The sequence below is a fragment of the Pleurodeles waltl genome, chromosome 5 (genome assembly GCF_031143425.1).
Source record: "Pleurodeles waltl isolate 20211129_DDA chromosome 5, aPleWal1.hap1.20221129, whole genome shotgun sequence".
In the NCBI taxonomy this organism is placed as follows: Eukaryota; Metazoa; Chordata; class Amphibia; order Caudata; family Salamandridae; genus Pleurodeles; species Pleurodeles waltl.
Window position 1 is genome coordinate 440758354 of NC_090444.1, and position 18733 is coordinate 440777086.

Genomic DNA, 18733 nt, shown 5'->3' on the forward strand with positions numbered 1-18733 from the left:
GAATTTAGGCAAATCCATATATAATCCAAGGACTACTTTGCAATTTTGGATGTCACTACCTCTCTTCCCTACAGGAGGATAGCCATCTCTACGATGCTGATACTCCCTCGGTTTTTGTATTTTTTGTCCTCTTTGCCAATATGGCTCCCACCTAAGATATTTAGAGAGATGCGCACTTTACTTACAATGTTAATCTGCGGTAAAAGATGCAGACGAGTAGTATTAACTAAATGATATGCCCCTCTCGACCGCAGTGGGCTAGGTGCACCGAATTCTGAACATTATTAAGCAGCAGCACAGCCTCAATGGCTCATGCACTAGATAGCTAGTCAAAATACAATAGAGTTGGGGCACTGGTTTGCAGGGCGATCATCCTCCCAAATACTGAGCTGGTTCTTTGGCTCAACAACGGTGATACCTGAAGGAGGCTGTAACACTCTAATGAAAATGGCAAAATCTTGTTGGGCAAACTAATTACAGAAATCCAAAGGGAACCCCCCCAATACGCCCCTGAGCTTCCCTTTTGGATACCGCCTCACTATCACGTAATAAGGGAATGACCGAACATGGCCGCTTGGATGGCAGACGGCCTTACTACAGGGGGGAGATGTGTTTATGGATAAAATCCTTAACCAGACACATCCCTACTCCTTCAAACATTACTGACCCACGGGACAGGGCGTAAGACAGTCAAATGTTTATATAAGGCCACAGGAATGGATAGGGAAACCCCACTGACATCTCTGCGTGCTTACTGGGACAAGACTTTGAATATCTCAGTAACAGATAAACAATGGACACACTGTATGGAAATCCCCAAACTGATTTCTATAAACTCTAGATTGAAATATACACAGTTTAATTTCTTACATCCACATACCCTGGTACAGCCGATACCTGCCCCCGCTGTCACTTACCGGTTTCAAACTTCATCCATTTGGTGTGGCAATGCCCTCGAATAGTGGGATTTTAGGAAGAGGTGACATGGTTCATTTCAAAAACTGCAAACACTTGCGATTCCTACTGACTGCACGTACTGCCTTCTGGAACTTGCCTCTTGTATAGCAGCTCACAAACCACTTAAATTTCCTGATCTGGCCATGGTGTTGGCTAAGCGCAGAATAGCCATGTGTTGGAAGTCTTCCGCATCCCCTTCCATCATTGCATGGTTAAGGGACCTGCGCATGCATATTATAGCTGCACAACATGCCCTCAAGTCTCGCACCTCAGGCACTACACCCAGCACTAATCCTCCTGATTGGCAAAGTTATTTAGAAATTGTGGAAGCCAAGACGATGATCGACCCCCCGTGAACCTAACACAGACAGGAAGGTAACAGATGAAACCAGATCAACTGACACATCGCTGATCCAGGGTTGATACTACTTTACATCCCACAGACTCACATGATGAATCAGGATTTAGATAACACCGCCATATTTAATTAACTGACGATCCACACATTCTTGCTGTTAGTAATAGGCCCCAAGTAATTAGAGCGGGTGCACACTTCCTATGCACGACCACCCCCCTCAGGCTCATTATTCCTTACACGGGGAACTCGTCCCCGGGTCGGATGTGTATTTGCAAATTGAACGAATTCCTTACCCTCTCAAAGACGAACTGTACGGGCATGATGAGAGCGATGTTTCATCATGTTTATAGAGAAAACAGTGTTGTATTTTGTTTTACTTGCCCTATGTTCACTCAGTAGGGGAAGACATAACCGTGTTGTAATAGACCAACCTGTCACGAATCTCCCAGGATACTTCATCCTGTATATCTTGAGAAAAATGATACCCGAAAAGGCATATGGTTGAGTGAAGTGCTATGTGCAATTATGTTTTAACTTTCTTGTTTAAACCACAATAAAGAAATATTTGTTTTAAAAAGTGAGCCTGTCCCATTTGGGATACGGGGTAAGGCTAATTGGCACATGGTGGCTCCTTGTCTGTTAATGCACAGGTGATCGAATAAACAACAGGATGCAGCCCAGGTACAAATCAGTGGCGTTAACACCCTCTAGCATTCCATCAATCACTTTTGTGCAGTCTCAGCGGTAACTTGAAGTGTTGAGTTGTTTCTATGGACATCTGATTCAGCACTGATACGTCTGAGTGATTAGAGGCAGAGTGCTGTGTTACCAGCTGAAACAGGGGCACTACAAATGAGAAACATCCTAATGCCGTGCAGATTTTCTTACATTTAACATTTTAAGAGACTGTAGCCAGCAGCACAGATTGCTCCAATTTATCCCCTGACTTAGTCTTGGTGCGCTAATTGCGGATCTTGAACCAAAACTTCGAAAAATATCCAATCTTAAATTTACTTTTATGATTATCCCCTGAAGTGAAGCAATAATATTTTTAAAGGGCAAAAACAGAGGTGATCTGACTGCAGGACAACAAGAGTTCATGTTTGTTTCTTCCACTGGACAAATAGTCTCTATTCTCTTGTAGCAGAAACCCACTGACTCACAGTTTACAGTATGGTTACCTGAAAAACATACCATTCCGTACAAGTTTTGTAAATGATTAATGCCAATGTTTCACCGTCAGAGCACGGTAATGAAATGTAATATGCATTAATGACCATGATTACAAAATAAACGTGTGTACAAGTTTGCAAAATGTAAAAAAAAAAAAAAAAAAAGGTACAACAGCTTTACCTCCTATCATCAGAGAGAGCATCACCATCAGCACTAGGTGCTGGATAACTGGAGCAGGGTTACCTTTTATGAATGTTTATTAATTGCAGGTGGAAGCATGTCATGATCGTTTACTGTGTACTACAGTTACCTCCACCATGGTCTCATCTATTACTCGTAAAACCCCAACAAAGACAATAGAAGCTTAATCATGCAATAAACATCCAAACCCCCTTATTATAATCAGACGTCTGGGATGACTGCCCAAAGGTGTCTCTCAAGCTAAATAAAAAAAAAAAACCTCTATTATTCACATAACTATATACTTCCCTTCATCATCAGTCTAAGGGAAGATTTCAGACTTATTCCAGTTGTCGCAGAGGCCAGAGAAGCTTCTGTGCCAGGGATTTCGCCCTGAGGGGGTTGCGCTCTGGCATTGGCCACACCCCTACACCAAATAGGACAAACCAGAGTGCAACACCTACACAACTTTCTTTTGCCCAAAGGAAAAATCCTTGGTGTCAGGTGTACTTTCTACATTCCTCCCCATTCCCCCCACATCCCTCCCTCTAGAGGACATATTTGGGACAACCTCTCCAACTGGGACAAAACTACAACCTGCCCGCAGGTTGGCAGAAAGACACTACTGCCTCTTCTGGGCAAGAGATAGATAGATGCCAGAGTAGGCCACACCCTCATTTTGATTGTTTTCACTCCACTTTGAAATGCCTTGTGCTTAGTGGGCGTTCTGCCACACCAGGGAAGATACGCATATTGGGGCATAAATACAATTATCCACCACCCCCACCCCCCGGGCTTGGGGGAGGGGGGCATAGTGACAGAAAGACTATTGGGTCATAGGGTTGGAAAAGCAAGGGACCATGTCCAGGGGGGGCACTTCCACCCCCCAAAATACTACATAAATTGAGTCCCTGGTGTCTAGTGGGCTTTCTGTTCCCTGGGAGGAGGGGAAAACCGGGGTAATTGCCCCCATCTCCTTCCCCCTAACCTCCCACTTCAGTGGGTGGGGGGCAGAAAGACTGTCTGTGCCCAAGCCTCTGCCCCTATGTTGTTAATTTACCTTGGTGTCTAGTGGGTTCCTGCCCCACCTCGGGTGCAGATTGGGGGTAATCACCCCCATAAATACCCCCGTGGCAGCAGATAGACTGTAATCAGATTTTTTAGGGGTGGAAGCATGGCCTTGCTCATAGTGGACAGCCACCACCCCAATATTTATTTTTAAATTATAGCCTAGTGTCTACTGGGCTTTCAGGGGACAGATTGTCAGTAATGACTCAGTTGAAGAACTGTCTGGCTTCTTGCTGAGGAGGGAGCATGGCAGCCCCCAGCCCAATAGTAAAAAAAAAAAAAGAAATCCCAGGTGTTCACCCCCAATCTGCCCTCCAGGGGGCATAAAATCCACTTATCACTATCACCTGCATCACTCCAATGGGGAGGGGGTAGACAGACGGTCACCAGCTTTTTGGAGGATGAGGCATGGCCATGCCCAAGTGGCCAGCCTGCACCCATATATATTTATTTATTATACCCATGTGTCTAGTGGACTTCTGTCCCTTTAACCCCACAGAGCAGCTCACAGGTAAATACCCAGATATATCCCCCCTTCCCTACCTTGTTGTGGGTGGGAGGCACCAAAAATTTAAATTAGATGTGGTGTAGGAGGTCAAGTCGCTGCCCAAAATCCCTGGTGGTTAGTGGGTGGATCCCTGCTTGGGGATCGCTGTCCTGTGGTGATCCACAAGGATGTATCCAGTGGGCAGAAATATCATTGGAAAGGGGGATTTTTCCCCTTTCCAATGATATCACTCCAAAGGTAAATCAGTGTTCAGGCGCTGAGACAGCTTTCCGAGCACTGACCTAGTGAAAGTAAAATGAGCCCATAGCCTCATTTTACTTTCACTTTCCTGCAATGACATCAGCACATCCTGTACATTGCTCATCATTGCACGAAGAGAAAACAAACACTCAGGTTGCTGAGGAAGCTCCTCCCAAGTTGCCCAGGGGGAAGATAAAACAAAGGAATCCTTCTGATGCAAAGTACCAAGGGGCCTTAACATACTTCCCCAGGGTTGGCCAACTGCAGACAGGCGCATTGGGGAGGTAGTACGGGTGTCAGTTATTGGCAGACACCCACAAATAAGAGGTTATTGCATAAACTTTTGGCTTCATTGACAACAAAAATAAGAATGGGGAGCGCAAGCAGCCTTGCTGTGTGTCCCTCTTAATCGCAATAGAGGATTATGTGCAGCGGTTACAAAGGCTACTGGGTTGTTCTGAAGTAGCGTGCTGAATTGTAGGAATGTTTGCCTAACTCAGCTGTGACTCAAGACCTAGAGCATGACTCTTCGGAGTCACAGGCCTTTTCAGTATCCCAAAAGAAGATGCAGCGAGTATGTTGGATTGATAATAATGCATTATTGCCAATAATGTATAGAGATTATACAGGATAGCCATGCCCTGTATGAAACCAAGCACGCCTGTGTGAACCATTGGCGGCATGAGGGTAAGCAGCTTATTTGCTATAATTTTACCAAGGATAATTTTGTTAATGTTTAATACGGAAAGGGGTCTGTACAATGAACACGGCACAGGGGGTTTGCTGGAGTTAATAAAAGGGTGATTACAGACTAACAAACAACTGGAGGGAGGGTGCCTTTATCAAATGCTTCTTTGTACATATTAAGAAAATGGGGAACTATCAGGTTGCAGTCTTTCTTATAACGTTCAGTAGTGAGCCCACCAGGGATGGGAGCCTTATCACACAAGGCGGTCTGAATTGCCTTTTATATGTATTCTTCAGTGATAGTGGAGTTCAAAAGCACACGGATGGGGGTTCCGAACCATGGCACTGCTTTGTTGTATATGCAATTAAATTCTGTATGGGAGCTGTACCCTTTGTTCTGTTTACAGAAACAGTAGTATTCTCCCCAAACTTCCGTGCACTATTTTTTTGTCCTTGAAATTGTGGCATGCTCTTCCACTAGTTCTGAAAAGCAGCCTGACTGAAGCGGTTTTCAAAAAGAGCTTCAAAACATTTCTCTTTGACTCCTGCATGGTTGACTTATAGCTTTTCTGGTAGCCTAGGCCTTTTGATTTTTCCTTTCCTCTTGTGCCGGGAGGCCTCTTCAGAGGTAGCTGTGCGCTCTACAAATGTATTATATTGCATTGTAAGTAGTCTGCTCTTAAAGTTTGTTTCTTTGTCAACCAATACCCTGAACTCCATCAATCTGACAGTCATTATCTGAGAATGCTTAATCAGAGCTTGTAGCATTGCACTCCATTTCCAGCTACACAAATGTATCTTCCAATTTATCTGGTCTACCCCAAAGGGAAAGCAGTACCCCCAACTCTTCAGAAACGCACACCTTCCTTCGTATACAGGCCTTGAAGGCTTCCCAAATTACTGCTGCACAATACACAAGGCCAACTGGAAGCCAAAAATATTCAACTATTGCTTTATGTAAACCTGTGCTTCCATTTGTCCTTCCATTTGTTGGAGTGAAACCGTTAGTTGCACTGTCATGTGATCGCTTGGGGGCTCTTAATTAGGATAATTATCAACAAGTAGTGAGAGATTGTTCTCGGAAGAGTGGTATCAGCAACCCAGGTAGATTTAAACAATTACTCACAAGTCATTAGTCAATACAAAAGCTGGAATCAGACAGAAATGAGTAAAATGTGAACCGTTTATGTACGGGGTATTGTGTGAAACTGTGTGCCCTCATCCAACATTATTTATGCAAGTTGTGTCATGGATCTAGGTGCTAAAGTAGACTTATCCAGTTGGACATCTAATATGGTATTAAGTCTCTTGTACAAATTTGATTCCATGTGTTGTATAAATGGTAATTTGCCTGAAGCTCAGCATAAAATTCAGGAGAATCCAAACTTGGACCACAGACTTCACTGACCAACAGCGGCAAAGCACTCACCCCATCCAACAACATAATACCTGCCATGTTCATCAGCAATTCACGTGTACCTGAAAGTTGAGTGACTTGTGCAAAAGGGTAGGGACTCTCCATTAGCCTCAGTTTGATAAAGCAAAGAATCTGTAAGGGCTACATTTTAGAATAAATATAGGTTGAGTTTAGGGATTAAAATTAATCTATAGGATTTGGGCAATATCGATGTGATGGCGATCTAGATAAACTAATATCTCACACGTTTTCCTGGGTTTATATATTCCACTGACTTTCCAGCTCATTAGTTTTATGCTAGGGGCTGGTGATTGGGTGGTCTAGTAATCTGCTGTGGTGTCTGCACTGCTCAGAATGTGTTAATATGTGTACGATCAGGACTAACATTACAGTCTAAGACTAGATGTGCAATAACACAAGTAACACTTTCCCAAAATGCTCAGTCTCTCAATGAGCCCATTATTTGCCATCCACAAGGAACAATATATTGTTTGAATACAATATGATTTATAAGCCAGCCACACAGCGCTGGTGATTTTAAGAAATGGTATTATCTGGGGTGGGTGATTACCTAACTCAAAGAATAATCAAAATCCTTGTCAGGGTGAACCCTCCAAGTCATTAAATTAACCTGAGCGTAACTCTCTGTTACCTATGGCACAGAACAGACAAGCTTAATCTAGGGCACCGTGCAAAGTATTAATTCTGTATCAACAGAGGTAAAGTCAAAATGCAATTGAATATATAATAGAAATCCCAAACTGAATTAGAAAAATAAAGTAGGCGCGGCATGGTGCCCTATGGTAATCCTAGAGTACTCCCATATCGTACACTAAAATCCAGCATGAGGTATCTACTGTACCCACAACAAACCTAGTGACAAAAGTCTGACAAAACAAAGGCAGAGTCCTTCAACAACCAGGCAGTGGACGCATAAGCATTGTCTTTGCATCTTGCTCTCTCCCCTTTCAACAGTGCCCCAAGGGTTAAAGCAAACCCAGAGACAGAATTCTGTTAGGACAGAAGCAGACCCTTATAGCAACCAGACAAAGGATCCACAAGAATTGTCTTTGCATCCTGTTCTCTCAATTTTCAAGTGTGTCCTGGGGGTCATTATATGAACACAACAGACCTGTCAAGCAAGATTTGACACAGTTGTGTCAAAAAGGATGCCCACAGCCCCCAACCTGTATATTCGGAAGAATTCAGAGGAGTCATCTCAGCCTATTATGGGCAGCCCATTGTTTGCTCCTGGGAGGCATTTCACACTTATTCAAAGCTAATCACTGCCTGGGTGCTGGCACTGGGCATACTTTAATTAGCCATCTGAAAGTTCAGGCATGGAAAGAGTAATTTTCTAAAATTTAATTTTCCTTAACATTTATTAAAAATCTGTCTGCACCGCTGAATTGTATTTTTAAAACTAAGTACAAGTATTAGTATTTGATATTGCTTCCCAGTGTTTCTGTATGGACGAGCCAGCCTTCCTACAGTGAAAATTGTTTTGGAGTTCTACTCACTGTAAGGACATGCTAAATTTCTACATAGATGCTGCTTTTAAATACCATTAACCCTGCCTTGTCAGCTACAAGGCCTACATAGGGCTTATTAATATTTTAAAGGAAGGTTTTTAGCTGCCAAAAGGGGTTTACTTGACAGGTCACAGTTCATGTTTTGTTCTGTTACAGTCAGGCTGCAGCAGTATGCCTGAAGCCATGTTTGCACTGCCACTGTAGTCAATGGCACAACAGTGCTCCTGTCTACGCATGCCCTTTAACTTCCAGGCCCAAGTACACCTTGCACCATATACTAGGGACTTATAGGCACATTAAACATACCAATTAGAGGGATATGTCAATTCAACCATGTTAAAAAGGGGAGCACAGGCACTTTACTACTGGATACTGAGAGTGAAGTGCTCAGATTTCTAAAGCCAGCAAAAATACAGGGTCCAGTAAAAGCCAAACTATCTGAGGTAGCCACACAGAAAAGGCAGATTTCCTACAATGATCAACTTTGATAAGTCAGTTAATATTATTCAATGCTGTCCATTAGCATAACTGTGTCATTCCCGTGGCTTTTTTGCTATCTGGGGAGTTCATTGTGTGCCTGATTCAGGTTTTGATGAATTTTAGGGAAGCATCTGAGTATTAGATGTGCTGCTACACTTGACACAGAATAACATTTAATATTAAGGGATCACAGACTCCTCTATGCATTTGAACCTGGACAGCGATAGTGAAATCAGAATAGAATTGACATGAGAGAAACACCTTTAAATTGTATTATTTCTCATGCCTTGGCCTACCTAAAATTGCAGCCCTGTCTCCAATTTAGGATTCTAGCAATAATGGGCCTCATGAGGGGGGCAGTGTAGGAGGGGGAGGGTAGGGTGGTCAACGCAGTGTTACTCCACGATTATGAAGATCTCTGAGAAGGCCTCTTTGCCAAAGTTGGTAAAGAGGAGTTTCTGTACCAAAGGTCCCATGTTTACCTTTAGAATGTTTCTTAATGTCAGTGATTTATATATTGTTTCACCCAGCGTGTCCCTCGAGGCCTTTGTTCTTTGAATAGTCTTCAGCACCTGATTCACATGCTTGATTTTCTCAGTGGCAGCATTGGAACAGTCCTCCACATCTGATATATTCTGCTCTGCTGTGACAATGCTAGAAGCACATGTATCTAAGCAATCCTTTAACTGAGCAAGGCACATTGTTAATGTATAATCCTATTGTGTACTGAAGAGAGGCTGTTTTTTTTAAAATCAATTAGCACTAACTTGTTGTAAGTGTAACCTGGCTCATGCAGCTCCAAGCAAGGCTTACCCTGTGCTGCACCATGGGCCTTCACGAATGGCAGTCATCCTTCTTCAGTTGGGTCATTTTTCCGCAAGGCCCACAGAAATGTCCATAGGCATTATATGTGCTTGGAAACCTTCACAGGGATGTCCTCTTGTCACCATACCCCTTGCGAGCCACGGCCCTCCTGAGGCCACACGCTTGTGGTGGCTGGCAGCGAAGTACTGTTGTTCATCCTCCTCTACATATACAGTACCAATGATATAGTTTATAGTTTCTCTCCCTTTTCTTTTTGCTTAAGTTAAGTTCTCCATATATTAACTGTTTAATAAAACTGCTTGAAATAAAAATAATTGCTAGCGGAGGGGCATAAGTTAAGCAACCGAGCATTGGAATATCGTACCTTCTGTTTAAAGTCCTGACATGATAGTATCAACACCATCCACAAATAAATCCTACAGTAACGTGTAAGTCCTTTTTATCTGGCCAGCAAGTCTTAAATTTTCTGAGACTAGTGCAAAGAGCTTACCCACCCGATTCCGCTTTACTTTGGTTCCACACGACAGCCACCTTACCAGCATTTACCTCCAGCCCCTCACATCTATTCCCATCCCCACAGGGCATATTATATTGCCACTGCCTCAAGTAATTTTCCACTTCCTTTCCACATCACATTGCATTCCCTACCTACTGAATGCCATCTGATACAGAGTCCCTGATCTTCCCAACTGTCAGTTTCCCCTATCAATGTCATTTTTTAAATTCAACTTTCAGATAGTTTGCAAATTTTTTTCACATCACAGCCAACCTTCATCCCAGTTTTCCATTGTGTTGCCTGAGCTGGTTTTTAACAGACTCGGCATCTACATTTATATCTGAGACATGAAAAAAGTTGTACAGTGATGCTAAACTGAGGGCATTTTGCAGTATTAAATTTGGGTGTGCTTACCATAAAACAAATGCCATTAAGAGAATGTTAGGAAAGCAATATGTTATTATGTAATCCATTGGCAAAGTGGTTTCTGGTGCTGCAGGTCCCTAAATTGATACAGGTTAACTGGAGTGATAGCTTCAAGGTACTTCACAAAGCTCTGCATTTTCTAGCTCTTTATAATCTATACAATAATGATGTGGTTACCCATCAAAGCAGGCTGGCTGATATTAAACAACAAAACTAAACTGGTAAAAGCAAACTGCTTATGGATCACACTCTTACCCAACTACTGCAAATTTTTGTCCTTCTACAATAAGGAAATCAGACGGCTTTCGCTCTTCAGCAACTGCAATAAAAAAAAAGAGAGGGGAATTCATTTTTGGTATAACACATCTTTATTAAATCACATACTAAAAACAGAATACAACACGAACACAATAGGATATAGATAGGAGGTCATTATTATTAGGTCTTAGGAAATTAGTCTTTAACAACAAAGGTTGTTAGTGAAATCAGAAACTGCAGGGTATTCCCAAGTATGAATGTGTAAAGTTGTGCCCTGGTTGCTTACCAGTAATCTGCATTAGTCTGATATTACTGAAACAGGGAGGTGTGTGGTTGCCTAACCCGGATAGCAGGTGGAACAGAAGAAAGAACGTTTCTGCCCTTTCTTACTTGCCATTAACAAAAGGGAATCGCTCACAAACTATAGCTGAGAGCACACTGGCAACAAGCTCTACTTTAATTTAGCATTATTTCCTATAGGTTTTATTTTAAATCCCTACCTCATTATTTTTTGTAGGAGTACCACTGGTCGGCAATATGTGGTGCTGGACTTACTAGTGATAAGATTACATTCTGATTGGTTGAATATGGAGTGCTGAGTTCTATTTTAATACCAACAACCTGGATGCCTCTTTTTTTTATTTTTTTTGGGAAGAACTGGTTGAATGCAAAGTACTAACCACTACTAATGTCAGTACCAGACAGAAGAGATGACTGTTTTCCCCTTCTTTTAAGCTTATGTTTGGAAGAGAAAGTCGGGTGAAGTGGAGCAGGGTAAAGTTTTGTTAATGAACCCTACAGACAGTGTTTGAAAACCTTCACCCTTTTCAAATCTAAACCCCGGGGGCCAAGACATGCCATCAGATCATAAACACCCTCTAAAATAAGGGGCAGCAATTATCTGCTATTGGGTTCCTAGCAGGGATTGGGCAAGGCCTGCATGTGAAAGAGTTTGCCTAAGCCCTTCCAACTGCACTCCTCAGGTAAATAAAAACCTCTTCACTGGAACCGATGCCATGAGTGGCTACTGCTTCATACCGTGGTCATTTTGACAGGTATTAAAACGTGTTTGGTACCAGGGAATTCCCAGTCTGTGAATGTACACATTTCTCAAGACAGTACAAGCTACAAAGGTTCCTCAAATATGTCTGTTTACAATGTCCATTGCTGAGTTCTGTTGTGGTATGACTGAATTTCACTCTGGACTCTTAGAAATTGCCTCAATAGTGTGTTAATGGAGAAGAACAGTAGTAGGTAGAAAGGGGTCTAAAGCATCTTCTTAAACAATGAAAGGCAAGGGAGATGTAATTGATTAGTGGTCAAAGGCATACTATTAGTTATTTGGAGCATGCAGAAAGAGCCACCCCATTAAAGAATGCAAATGCTACCTAACAACAAATTTAAAAGAAACCTTCAAAAAGAACACAATGTTCTTTATGAATTTGTTTTTGGGGATATACTATACTAAGATATTTTAGATAACTTATTAGAATGGAAAACCACTGAAAAAATGTTCTCCTAATCTCCCTAAATTCTCTTCCATTTCATATTGGTAGCAATACACCATAGAGCCGGATCTTATCAAGAAACATTATAGAGACATTTGAAAATCAAAGTTCAAGACTGGTCAAATCACTTCCTTAATCAGTTAATGTTAGAAACCTTCTGGGAGAGTACTAAGAGACTAATAAATACAACAAAATAATAAAATATAGATTTCCAAATAAACTCATTCTTTACGTCCCTAAAGCAAATAAAGACTGAACTGACTGTAGAACAGTCAGAAGAACGGAATCATCAACAGATAATTGGGTTAACAAGCCCAAATGAAAATATAAAGGCCTTATCAGAACAACCAGGGTTCAGCCCAAACTTAATAGTCTGAAATCCATAAACTTGCCAACAGATGGCAAAAAAAGACCTCAATGTTGAGGTGAAAGAACTAAAGGAAAGTTATAGACAACACATTTCATAGGCCCAAAAAATATTTATCCAGGTGAAAATTGGAGGCGGATCACTTTGAGACAATTATCCATGATTCTCAGTGAGGTTGACTTCCCAAGTAAGATGGATTTCCGAGGTGTCCTCAGCTGAAGAATGGAATGAATTCAGGAATTTATGAAAAATAAAACGGACATAGTAAAGCAAAAATATTTTGATAAGGAGGCTGTTAAGAATAACAGGTAGAAGAGACAAGGTCAAATCAGCCACTTAGAATAACAGCGATAAAAAACTTGTTACTATTGCCAGCGCTCAACTCTGATGATTTGTCAAAAGTATTCAGGAAGGTTACCAGCACTTTCGTCACCAGAGCACAGTGTCACTGCCAGATCAAGCTTTTAGTAGTGGAAGAGAAAAGGAAGGTTGCCACTGTCGAACACTAGTGTCCCCTTTTGCCTAAATAGGCACAAAATCTATGGTACTGAAGCATAGGCTGGAATTTCTATTTTTAAGTAGTTTGAGTTCTGACTGCACCCATTAATGAAATTTATGCTCTATTGAGGTCAGACTGATACCTTCAGTAGCAGGCATACTTCAATTAAGCCTCTCGGTCAATCGGTCTACTTTTTCTTCCAAATAACGTTTGCTGACCAAAAAGCTTGTCAGACTTTTCTAGCTGAGCTTATCTCAAATTATATGGGTACACCTTATTTTCTTCTTTCATTTACCCTGTCTGGGGCAATGCTGAAGTTGAAGGGGGCACAGCTGGATACCACCAAGCTTGTCCTCCAGACTCAGCAGTCCATCATGGTAAACAAACATCCATGTGTCATGTCATTTCAGAAGTTATCAAAGAGATACAACAACAAATTAAAGTGTTCTACATTATTAAGCTATCTGACAAAGAGAAAATACTTTCCAAGAAAAAGTCAAGACAAGAGTCTGATAGCTGTAGAACAATAATTCACAATCATATATGTTGTATCCAGTATTTAAGATTGAGGTATATAACATGTCAACTCAACGCATATTATGACTAATGCATTTTATTAAAGTGAGTTAAAAGGTTTCTAGTGTATCCTTGCCAGCTACATGTAGACATTTACAGCAGCTGCATAACCCACTGAACTATTTCACCCAGACATGTTACTGCAACTTGGAGGTAAAACAAGAATCTCTGCAAAAAAAATAATTTAATCCACTGAGAAATCGGACTATGATGTGAAAATGTGACTTGCAAGCTACATGTTGTTGTGTTCTGCAGCAGGCATTTCATACAACGTCACTTTACCCCTTAACCTCTTATCCATTATTGTTAACATGTTACGCCCTTGCCCTTAACCCTTACCCCAACCCTATCCTACTAAAATAGTATCCATACAAAGTTACTTACATATTTTTTTCATGGTGGTCTACAATTAAATTTTAGAATGCAAAGAAACTGCACAACAATTAAATTGTTATGAACACAAGGAATGATTCTCAATGTCCTGATCACAGAAAATAACAAATTCTGTCTCCAGGCTCCCACTCAACCTCTCTGCAGCTTTTGAAATGGACAGCCAGCAAGCAAATCTACACAGTAGAGCCTTGCATGGGCTTCTCATACATGTTCCTTCAATAATTTACTTCCTACCATACCACCTGTCATCAATTTCTCCATCTGGAAACATCAAGAGCCAACAACTACTAGTCTTCGGATGATTATTCCTTGGCTGGATCCAGTCTCTCAGCATACTAATTCTCTACATGGAACCCATCATTACCAAAGCCAGTATCACCGTCCATCAATATACAGAGAGCATGTAACCTTATCTAAATATCTTAATCACTTATGACATTCACAGAAGCTAGACCTGCCTTAAACTCATGCAAAACTTCAAGTCCAGCACCTCAATTAAACCCCAAAACAAACAATGAAACAAAAGTATCCTTTAAAGAACTTTTGGCCAAGAAAGCAAGGTGCCAACTCTCCTTCCTGAAAAAATTGATCATTTCCTTCTGGAAAAGTAACTTCAGGACAGTGGTTCAAGTCTTAGTGCTATTTCACTTTGACAGAGGCAACATCACGTTATTCGACATCCCACACCACTCATGCCCTTCGAAATGGCATTTTTCATTCTGTAGCATATCTCATCAAAGGACTAAATGAAAAAGTTATTTACCTCTGGTAACATTGTTTCTGGTGGATACTTTATCTGGAGGTTCCTCATCTTGTGAATATTCCCCTGTAATCAGACTTAATTCATTAACTTAAAAGCAGTACACCTGCATGCCAGAGGGTGGAGTTGTGCAACTCTGCATCGATGTTGTTCCAGTCCGAAAGTAACGGGTGAGGATGCATATAAGTGCCACCCAGCTGAGGATGTCAGTTACTTTTGAAGCTTTATCTTGGTCCTCAGAAGCAGAGCCCATCGGCAAGTTGACTATACCAAAGTGCAGATCTCTAGTTTGGGAACTTTGCAGCTGAAAATGAGACCCTTTCACAGAACGGAGGGGTGCAAGGGCAGTGACAAATGTGCAGTTAGATACAGTATCCATCAGAAAGAGCATTACTAAAGGTAAGTAACTTTTTCTTCGAATGGATACTTCGAACTGCTGAATCCTCACCTTGTGACTAGATACCAAAGCCAAACCTCCCCCAGTGGTGGGTATATAGAATGGTTCAGACCAAAATCTCCTGCAGGACCAAATGGCCAAAATGATCATCCCTACAGACTTGACGAACAAATTACTTACCTTTGGTAACGATTTATCGGGTAGCGACATATTCTAGTTGCAGATTCCTTAACTTAGAATTTGCCCCCAGGCGTCAGGCTTGTTCCGGAGATTTTTTCTTCGAGCAGTACCCTTGCCTTAGGTGGCGTGGGTCGACTCAGCCATCCATCGTTGGCGTTGTGGTTGCTGTGATGACATTGCGGTCGTACATAGGTGCCACCCTGGCAAGCTGACGTCAGTTTCTTTCTACGGCTTTCCACACCAGCAGCATGGGGTCATGAAGAACACTGGTGCGCCAGAACTAGGGCCTTGAATAGGGAATCCCTGTCCCTAGAAATTGGTTTGCAGTGAGAGGAGGATGGGTGGGACGGTAAGGAATCTGCAACTAGAATATGACTATACCAGATAAATTGTTACCGAAGGTAAGTAACTTGTTCATCCGATAGCGACTTCTACACTCCCTTGTCCATCACCACCACAGGGGAAGTGCCCAGAGCTCCTCCAAGTGGCCACCTGATTCTGCCATCTTGAAAACAAGATGTGCATGGCTCCTGGGAGCATCTGAGTGGCCAGACAGGTGACATCAGAGACCCTTGTGATAGGTGGACACCTTGCAAGGTGACCAAACCCCACTTTAAGGGCTATTTAGTGACTCCCTTGAGGGTGGGTCCTCATTCTCAACATGTAAGACTCTATCAGGACTCCTCTGTATCGTTTACTTCTACTTCTGGCCACTAGAACCGCAACAGGACTCTTCAGGAACCGATAAGACTGCAAATCCTGGATTTAGGGGCGTTACTGGGGACAGAGGGCAGTAGCCTATGGCTACTGTCCCAGAGGCTGACTACACCCTTCCCGTGTGCACTGCTTTGGGGAGGGGGACACAGACCTAACCCTATTGGTCCCTGTCCTCCAAAACAAGATGGGGGGATTCAGCAAGGAGGGGGTCACTTCAGCTAGAACCACCACTAAGGTGTCCAGAGCTGAGGTGGTCACTCCTCCTTGTTATTCCTAATTTTCCCCACGGACGTTCCGCCAAAAGTGGGGCATTGTCTTGGGGTGGGCATCTCCACTAGCTAGAGTGCCCTGGGGCACTGTAACAAGAGGGCTGAGCCTTTGAGGCTCACCGTCAGGTGTTACAGTTCCTGCAGGAGCCAGGTGTGAAGTACCCCCACCCAGTGAAGGTTTTGTTTCTAGCCACAGAGCACAAAGGCTCTCACCCCATGTGGTCAGAAACTAAGGGGGTTATTCTAACTTTGGAGGAGGTGTTAATCCGTCCCAAAAGTGACGGAAAAGTGACGGATTTACCACCAGCCATATTACGAGTCCATTATATCCTATGGAACTCGTAATACGGCTGGTGGTATATCCGTCACTTTACCGTCACTTTTGGGACGGATTAACACTCCTCCAAAGTTAGAATAACCCCCTAAGTCTGGAAGTGGCAGCTGGCACAGACTGCACTAAAGGTTTGGCTAAAATACAGGGGGCATCTCTGAGATGCCCCATGGGTGCATTTTTTCAATAAATCCAACACTGGCATCAGTGTGGGTTTATGGTGCCGAGTAGTCTGATACCAATCTTCCCAGACTTCAGTGGAGCCATCATGGAGCTGTGGAGTTCGTAATGACAAACTCCCAGCCCATGTACTTTATATGGCCACACTGCACTTACAATGTCGAAGAATGGACTTGGACACTATAGGGCCATATTGCTCATGCAGCTATGCCATCTCACCTGTTGTATAGTGCACCCTGCTTTAGGGCTGTAAGGCATGCTAGAGGGGTGACTTACCTATGCCACAGGCAGTGGTTTGTGGGCATGGCGCCCTGAGTGGGGTGCTATGTCGACTTTGTCTTTTTTCTCCCCACCAACAGACACAAGCTGCAATGGCAGTGTTCATGTGCTTGGTGAGGGGCCCCCTAGGGTGGCGTAATACATGCTGCAGCCCTTGGGGACCTTTACTGGCCATAGGGACCTTGGTACCATGGGTACCTTTGACAAGGGACTTAGCTGTGTGCCAGGGGTGTGCCAATTGTAGGAGCAATGGTACGGATTCTGGGAAAGAACACTGGTGCTGGGGCCTGGTTAGCGGGATCCCAGCACACTCTCAGTCAATTCGGCATCAATATCAGGAAAAAGTGGGGTGGGTAAACCATGCCCAAAGGGGCACTTTATTACAGCAGCCCAAAAGGCATGCCGTTTACGGACTGCAATGCCAGACTGGAGGAAGAAAACATTTTCTTCCCAAGTTGATCCAGGCGTTTTGATTCCCTACCCAGGGGAGTGGATAGGAATGCACCAGAGGAGCCTGGATGACAAGGCTCCCAGGTGTTGGGACAGGAATGTAGGGTTGTTCGGCGCAGGCCGATGGAGGCAGGCGACTGTCCTATTCACAGGAGCCCCTTTGCTGGGTCTGGACCAGGCACCCAGAAGAAAAATAGTGAGGGCTTAATTGAAGGGTAAAAAAGGGGTTCCGAAGTGGACGCCCCAGGCTGAAGCAACTCAGTCAGGAGGTTAGTCCTGGACACCACAGAAGGAAGCTCGAGACCGAGGACCTGATGCCCTACTGATCACCATAGACTATGATGCTCCCTCTGCCGTAGCCACGGTAGCCAGCATCTGGAGAAGTACTAGCCTCACCCAATTCCTGTGCACGGTCCATGTCAGGGTTGTCAAGCTGGTATTCCAGAGCGTCCAGCGACCCCTCTAAAGCTTCCCTATATTCATCCCGATGGTAAAATGGATCAGAATCCAACCTGGGGTGATAAGACCCCCATCAAAGTTGGATCCGGAGTAGAGCAATGCCATTCCAGCTCCAGGTCGTCTGGGATGAGGAGTGGGTCAACATCGATTATGGGCCTAACCTTCATCGGGAACGTCAACGTCTTAGTCGGTGCCGGCAAAGGTTGCATTGGCACGACCAGCGTCGGCACGAATCTGAGAACGGATCTGGAGTGGCCCTCAGAGGCTGGGGCCAGAGCCATCGGCCCAGAACCTGAGGGCCCCCACCCGAGCCCCTAAAGGTGAGGCACATGGCATCATAAAATTATTTTAGCTGGGCAGGGGGGGCTTTGGCTCCAGGAAACTCAGGGAGGCACAGGGTGGACCCAGAAGTAGGCTCTGCGGACAGAGGCCTCGAGCATCTATGCTCTTCCCACGGCACATCAGCTGAGCGATGAGGTGAAGTAAAAAAACGTTTAGCCTTCTTCGACTTCTTCTTGTGACCTGAATGTCCAGAAGATTTGGAACGGTACAAGGAAGAGTGGTGATGACTCCATGAGCGGTCTTGAGACCTTCCTCTCGAGCGATACGGAGAGCGACACAGAGTCAAGCGTCAAGCCATCATGAGCTTTAGGGATGGCTCCCTCAAAGCCTTTTGGTTCTTGGCCTGGCACTCGGAGCATGACTTTGGGTTGTGTTCAAGCTCCAGACACCACAAACACACCAGGTGAGGGTCCACCACCAA

The 18733-nt window shown here is 43.5% G+C and overlaps 1 protein-coding gene across 6 annotated transcripts in view; it reads right to left on the reverse strand.

Annotated features, from left to right (window-relative positions):
• Positions 1 to 18733, reverse strand: part of VPS54 (VPS54 subunit of GARP complex) — a 555456-nt gene that overhangs the window by 185944 nt on the left and 350779 nt on the right. For all 6 annotated transcript variants that reach the window (XR_011203675.1, XM_069234226.1, XM_069234229.1 and 3 more), the window contains one exon: positions 10603 to 10666. Coding sequence is in view for 5 of the 6 variants with exons in the window: in XM_069234226.1 (XP_069090327.1) it covers positions 10603 to 10666 (64 nt within the window). In the remaining variant the exon portion in view is untranslated. The remainder of the gene's footprint in view (positions 1 to 10602; positions 10667 to 18733) is intronic.